At 46.4% G+C, this 7,500-nt stretch overlaps 1 protein-coding gene across 10 annotated transcripts in view; it reads left to right on the forward strand.

Annotated features, from left to right (window-relative positions):
* The first annotated feature begins 985 nt into the window (after nt 1–985).
* The window catches only part of cep350 (centrosomal protein 350), a 29,809-nt gene continuing 23,294 nt past the window's right edge, over nt 986–7,500 (forward strand). For 8 of the 10 annotated variants that reach the window (XM_060881958.1, XM_060881963.1, XM_060881962.1 and 5 more), the window contains exons 1-12: nt 986–1,117; nt 1,735–1,810; nt 2,531–2,606; nt 3,107–3,150; nt 3,253–3,343; nt 3,671–4,189; nt 4,646–4,738; nt 5,843–5,953; nt 6,238–6,348; nt 6,472–7,094; nt 7,220–7,332; nt 7,488–7,500. The exon at nt 7,488–7,500 is cut by the window's right edge and continues 706 nt beyond it. In XM_060881958.1, coding sequence (XP_060737941.1) covers nt 2,546–2,606; nt 3,107–3,150; nt 3,253–3,343; nt 3,671–4,189; nt 4,646–4,738; nt 5,843–5,953; nt 6,238–6,348; nt 6,472–7,094; nt 7,220–7,332; nt 7,488–7,500 — 1,779 coding nt within the window. In that variant the 5' untranslated portion in view covers nt 986–1,117; nt 1,735–1,810; nt 2,531–2,545. Of the gene's footprint in view, nt 1,118–1,424; nt 1,609–1,734; nt 1,811–2,530; nt 2,607–3,106; nt 3,151–3,252; nt 3,344–3,670; nt 4,190–4,645; nt 4,739–5,842; nt 5,954–6,237; nt 6,349–6,471; nt 7,095–7,219; nt 7,333–7,487 lie in introns of those variants that run through there. The other 2 variants (XM_060881961.1, XM_060881960.1) reach the window with 2 other exon arrangements.

Consider the following 7,500-nt stretch of genomic DNA (forward strand, 5'->3'; position numbering starts at 1 on the left):
TCTGTCTGTCTGTCTATCTGTCTGCCTCTCTATCTGTCTGTCTGTCTGCCTTTCTATCTGTCTGTCTGTATATCTGCCTGTCTGTCTGCCTGTCTGTATATTTGCCTGTCTGTCTGTCTGCCTGTCTGTCTGCCTCTCTATCTGCCTGTCTGTATAGTTGCCTGTCTGTCTATCTGTCTGCCTGCCTGTCTGTCTGTCTGCCTGCCTGTATATCTGCCTGCCTGTATATCTGCCTGTCTGTCTATATGTCTGCCTGCCTGTCTGTCTGTTTGTCTGCCTTTCTATCTGTCTGCCTGTATATCTGCCTGTCTGTCTATCTGTCTGCCTTTCTATCTGTCTGCCTGCCTGTCTATCTGTATATCTGCCTGCCTGTCTGTCTGCCTTCCTGTCTGTATATCTGCCTGTCTGTCAATCTGTCTGCCTGTCTGTCTCTCTATCTGTCTGCCTGCCTGTCTGTATATCTGCCTGTCTGACTGCCTCTATATCTGCCTGCCTGTCTGCCTCTCTATCTGTCTGCCTCTCTATCTGTCTGTCTGCCTCTCTATCTGTCTGTATGTTTGTCTGTATATCTGCCTGTCTGTCTATCTGTCTGCCTGCATATCTGCCTGTCTATCTGTCTGTCTGCCTCTCTATCTGCCTGTCTGTCTGTCTGTATATCTGCCTGTCTGTCTATCTGTCTGCCTGTCTGTATATCTGTCTGCCTGCATATCTGCCTGTCTATCTGTCTGTCTGCCTCTCTATCTGCCTGTCTGTCTGTCTGTATATCTGCCTGTCTGTCTATCTGTCTGCCTGTCTGTATATCTGTCTGTATATCTGTCTGTCTGCCTGCCTGTCTGTCTGTCTATCTGCCTGCCTGTCTGTCTGTCTATCTGCCTGCCTGTCTGTCTGTCTATCTGTCTGTCTGTATATCTGTCTGCAATTCAGATTCAGATTCAGATTCTTTCATCCTCATCTTGAACTCTCGCGGGAACTGAACGAACTCTCGCGAGAACGTCACTAACTTCCTGCAATAGTTGTAGATAATGGCGGCGCGTCATCTAACAGCGTTTGTAGCCTTTCATTAACACCGGGTAAATATCAGTCGAGCAGCGGGAAGCCAGCACAATAAACGCTCCTGGTGAGAGGAAGCCGAACCCGTCAGGGTGTTTTTAACGCTGTGACTAAGCGCTTTAACAGATAAACTGTTTGTTTGCTAACTCCGCTGAGGTAAAGTAGGTTAGTTAGCCGTTAGCTAGCTACTCTTTATAGCTCAGGGAGTTAGCGTACTTCAGCGCTGGAGCTGTTCAGTATTTAATCATCATTAGGGGTGTAAACATAAAGTCTTTTTCATCGTTTTATTAATGTAGCTGATTAGTGTTGTGTTAAGTAAGTTTTAATTAGCGGTCGCTTCCCTGTAACGTCAAGAGTTACCGCGCATGCGCAGCAGCTGCGCCCAGTGACCGGGTTGCGCCGTTTTTGCGCATGCGCACTACGCGGGTCTGTTAGTGACAGTATGTAAACACACGCTGCTGCTTTGGGAACGGATTCATACATTAAGTTTAGTTTTTACTTCCTATTTATTTTAACGTGTTCACTCACTAGGAACAGCAGGAACACGAACTACAGCTGGTAAAGATGATCTCTGTAGTTTTGTACTATTGGTTTATCAGTAGTAGTGAAGTCACTAATCACTTCATCATGTCTCCTGTTGTTGACCAAATGAAAGGACATTTATGATCTTTGTTCTTGTTCCAGACTGTTGGATTCTCTTTCAGATGCCTGCACTGGGCTGGAGGGTAGGAAGGTATGGTCTGAGGAAATCTCCTGTAAGGTGAGTCGTGTTTACATCACAAACCCACAATCTCATTTAACACAAGACTAGTGATCTCTGGATCTGTCGCAGGAGAGAGAGGAACACCAGAAACCTTCAGGAGGATATAGAAAGATCAGAGAGAGAGAGAGAGAAACCGTCACTTATACTGTATATAACTCAGCCTGGTATTTTAGGCCACGCCCCCTAGCTATGTCAGTCAAACAGCAACAGGTAGCCATAAGCTTCTATTACTTTTAGCTACTTTATCATTGACGCATCACTGTCACACCTTTTTTCTTTTATTATTATTTTCATTTCGTAGGTTTGAGATAAAGGTGCACGAGGCATGTTTCATCAGTGTTCTCTGACAGACTGCTCTGTGTGTGTGTGTGTGTAAGAGACTAAGTGTTTGATGTTGCTGGAATGTACAGCATCTGAAATATGAGCTTCCTGCTGAATACTGTATAGAGGTGTGTTTGGTTCTTTAGAAAAAAAACATTCTGTCCTGCACATATCCAGAGACACACCCTGTTCACTCAAACATCTACAAAGAGTAGATGGAGACACTGTCGGAGACACTGTTATCTTGAATGAAATGTTCTCTGATCTAGCAGGCTTCTTCATCTGAAAGGAACACAAGTGGTGATGAAGATGATGATGATGATGATGTATAATTGGTTAACGAGTCCGTTCACTTTACGTTGACCTGATCTCTTGCTTCCTGTTTGCTTGCTGCAGGTGGGTGGACTAGCTATGTGGAGCCAATCAGGAGGAGAGAAACCTCCAGCAGCCGATCCATACATGGGGGAGTACGGTGAGTTCTGATTGGCCGAAAGGAGTAACATGTAACACTCAGAGGTGTTACTCACTTTATTCTCTCTTTTCATTTAATAAGAGAGAAAAAAACATAGTTAGAGCTTTAACCCCTGTCTGTACCTCTGATATATACGTGAGCTTTATTCTTTTACACACACGTATATACACACACACACACACACACACACACACACACCTCTCTGAAGCCCTTTGTGTAAAAAGCAGGTGTGTGGAAAGACCTGTGGCCTGTCCTTCATTGGTCTGGACCCGGATTTGTTTGTGGTTTTGTCTTCTTTAACCATCATGTTTACGTTGCAAATCAATCCATCTTATTCCCCTTCTGAGTGCTGCTGGATTCTGATTGGTCAGGAGGTGTTGATTCATTTACTTCAGCTGTCATTGAAATGTTATTGTTCTATTATTGCTCTCCTTCTTATGTGTTCTTGTTTGGAAAGCTGTGTGTTTACTGTGTGTGTGTGTGCGTGTGTGTGTTAACAGAGCTGTCATCTGCATGGAGGAATCTGAATCAGAGCAAAGCAGCTGTAAGTGTTTCACAAACACACTCATGTGGATCTGTGTGCTGTTTGTGCACGAATGACATTATTGTGCGTGTGTGTGTGTGTGTGTGTGTGTGTGTGTTACAGCTGCGTCACATTGAAAATCAGTTGGAGGCGGCGGTTAGTTCAAAAGTCGTCATCACCTCACTGAACACAGAGAAGACACACAAACGCAGAGGTAAGATGCACGAGCGTGTACGTACACACACATATACACACATACATATACATACACACACACACACAGTCTACATTCAGATTGTGGAAGTAATTAATTCATCCTGACGTGAAGCTGCTTATTATTCTTTGTCTACATTTACATTCAAGTTTTTGTGTTTTGGTGGAATGAGCTTCCATCGGTCTGCTCTGTCAGGACAGGAAGTGTTGCCATAGCAACAGTAAATGTGGTTCACTCCATAGGTGCCTTGCTCTAAACATTAATCTGTAAGTTACTTTCTTTTTGAACAACAGAGTTGAAGTTAAACTTTATGGTGTTTGTATGCAGGTAGGCGGAGCTCAGACGGTGAAGAGAAAGGGATTAAGCCCCGCCCACAGAGTCGACGCAGCCCTGACAAGAGCTCTCGGAGCCCGTTGAGAACCAGCACACAGGACAACACACACACCTCATACTCTCCCCCTGATGCCCCCCTGAGTCATCAGGTGTACGATCGAGACTGTCGTCCTCTTCACTCGGCCGACGCAGACAGCACTCGCTCCTCAGCGCTGGACGCCATGACCGTACGCGTCCTCAACGACTCGCCTGCTCTGCAGAGGTCAGAGGTCACGACGGGAGGATCAGAGTTCAGCCCGGGGTCAGCACGGCTGGAGAAGCTGCGTCAGCGTCAGACAGATGAGAAGCTGGAGAAGCTGAAGGAGAGGATCAGGAGGCAGAGGGAGCAGCTGGAGGAGGCAGGAGACAGGGGGAAGGAGGGGGTGATAGGGGTGGGGCAAAGAAACTCCGCCCACCAGCACAGCACCAAAGTGCGTAAAGTTGCAGCTGCTCCGCCTGCGCCGAACTATAAAGGTAAACACATGCGATTAACAGGAGCGATGCTTTACTGAGTGATGGTTGCCATGGGAACTGCTGCCTAGTGATGGTCAAACACCAACTCAACAATATCCACCTTTTTTATGTTAGAAAATACAAACATAACAAAAATATGAAGTGATTTACTGCAACAAAGTACTTTTATTATTATTTATTTATTATTATTTATTGAAGAAAATAGAGATTTTAGTATTTAGAGCTTTTTATAGGTCTAAACAAATACAGATATAAAGAAATAAAATGAGTTTATATTTAAATGTCTTTATTTAGTGGTCAGTGAGGATTTAGTCACTTCAGTATTGAGTAAAGAGACTGCAGTCTTTACAGTAATGGGTGTTTATAACTGAAACACATCTGTATGCTGCATTATAGCAGGTTTTGGCTTCAGAATAAAACCCTGAGATTATACAAACAGGTGCTGTGTTTTTACAGGGTTTAACAGCAGCCAGGTGAAGATTCACACCTCAGACGGACGAGTGTGGGGAGAGGACGAGTTTCACCTGAACCCTGAGATTTATGTCACAGGTACACACACACACACACACACAGACTGGTACACGCGCACACACAGATACACACACACACACACACACACAGACTGGTACACGCACACACACAGATACACACACACACACACACAGACTGGTACACGCGCACACACAGATACACACACACACACACACACAGACTGGTACACGCACACACACAGATACACACACACACACACACACACACACACAGACTGGTACACGCGCACACACAGATACACACACACACACACACAGACTGGTACACGCGCACACACAGATACACACACACACACACACACACACACACAGACTGGTACACGCGCACACACAGATACACACACACACACAGACTGGTACACGCACACACAGATACACACACACACACACACACACAGACTGGTACACGCACACACACAGATACACACACACACACACACACACAGACTGGTACACGCACACACACAGATACACACACACACACACACACACACACAGACTGGTACACGCGCACACACACATACACACACACACAGACTGGTACACGCGCACACACAGATACACACACACACACACACACACAGACTGGTACGTGCGCATACACACACACACACACACACAGAGACAGGTACGCGCACACAGACACACACACGCGCACGCACACAGATGCACAGACACAGACACACAGACAGGCTCAGACACACACACAGACAGGTACACACACACAGAGACAGGTACAGACACAAACATACACAGACACACACACGCTCAGACGCGCACACACGTGAACGCACACACGCACAGACACGCAAATGCACGCGCAGACGCACGCGCAGACGCGCGAACGCACGCGCAGACGTGAACACACGCACGCACAGCACGCGAACGCACGCACAGACACACGAACGCGCGCACAAGCACGCACAGAAGCGCGAACGCACGCACACACAGACAGACTTTTGAAATGCGCACATATTTTTTTCCTTTATTAATATTTACAGTATATAGCCAGAAATGTATGTACACACAGCACAGGTGTGTATAACAACATTTTACTAATTATTGTTTAATTTCTCTGATTTTAATTATTTCCTTTACTCAGAGCAAGCGAAACGAAAACCAGTGGAGAAAGTGAAGCAGCAGCAGGAGAGGAAGTCGATTAAACCCGTGAGGAAGATTCACCGATCTGCATCTGTTCCTGAACCTAAAGCAGGTCTGATGAAGATTAAGGATTAGTTTAGCTACGTTAATGTTAGTCTGCTAAAGTAATCATGGTCTAGAAATATACCAGCAAGATTAATGGGTGCTTATGGATGTCTATCTGGGATTAGACTGCCTAAGATTAGACTGCCTGGGATTAGACCAAGCCCTAAGATGTGATGGCTGTATTAGCAACACTTTACTGTGGGATGACAAACAGATCCTCAGAGAGGTGATAAAAGGTCTAAATGGCTGGAAAAATCTAATCACTTTCTCATTGCTCCACGGTCTCTGTAGCGATCGGCGTGTCGTCATGGCGAGAGGGTCAGAAAGTGGTGAAGATGATGCTGGGGCCGTTGTCAAGGGAACCACGCTCTGCTCAGTCAGAGGAGAAGGAGAGACAGACAGGTGAGATGCCAACAAAGCAATTCTGCACTAGTATTTTCAGTAAATTAGCCTTTACAGTAAGACGAGAAAAGTCAGAACAAAAGTCACTGTATATATATATTTATTGTTTTATTACCTTTTCAGGTGCTGCATCTCGCTCCAGTTCTGTCCCTCGGCCAGAGTCGGGTCACCGCTCAAGACCGAGCAGCAATGAAAAGCCTGCTGTAACTCAGAGCTCCAGAACAGCAGGAGGCACCAGAGGCAAAGACCATCAATCAGATCGATCCTCCAGGCCACGAGTAAGCAACAGACAGCGAGAAAGTGCCGTAACACCAGGGGGCGATGCTGCGCTTTCTGCCAGCCTGGAACTTCTCCCTGCAGACATTCGCGGTATCTTAGATGATCTACACCTGGAAGACGGTGCGAGTTCACGTGACGCGGGCCAAGTCGGCAGGAAGAGGGCGGGACGAAGCCCATCGAAACCACGCCCTGAGAGTGCAGAGAGGGCGCTGCCACGGAAACGGCACTACGATGCAGACACAGTACGGCGCTACATCGCTAAACAGCAGGAGGAGAGGAAGAGGAAGCAGATGGAGGAGAGGCGGAGTCAGAGGGAGGAGCAAGAGAGACGGAGTCAGAGACTACAAGAACTGTACAAGAAACAACGTGAGGGCGTGGCCAAGCAACAAGTCCCGCCCCCTAATCTCCTAAACCCTTGCCTGCAAGAGACGTACACCAAGATACTCCTAGAACACACTCTGCAAGGGGTACACACACACACACACACACACACACACACACACACGCAAACACACACACAGTGTATTAGTCAGTGGTGTGTATTATGTAAGTGTTTGTATATAAGTTGTGTGTTTTGGGTATTGTGTTTTAGGCACGGCCGGTGTATCAGCCATCTGGAGAATCAGATAAAGAGAACAAGAGACTGGAACAACTCAGTTCTTCCACCAGTGAGCTATCAGCACACACACCGTCTCCACTCTGCAGGTAACACACACACACACACACACACACACACACCCAGCTGTGATCCATTCTGGTTCAGTTACATTGCATTTCATTTCAAAACAAAAACACTTGAGTAAGAAAGATGTGTGTGTGTGTGTGTGTGTGTGTGTGTGTGTGTGTGTGTGTGTGTGTAGGGCTGATTTGGTG

This window comes from Tachysurus vachellii, chromosome 11 (assembly GCF_030014155.1).
Source record: "Tachysurus vachellii isolate PV-2020 chromosome 11, HZAU_Pvac_v1, whole genome shotgun sequence".
NCBI lineage: Eukaryota > Metazoa > Chordata > Actinopteri > Siluriformes > Bagridae > Tachysurus > Tachysurus vachellii.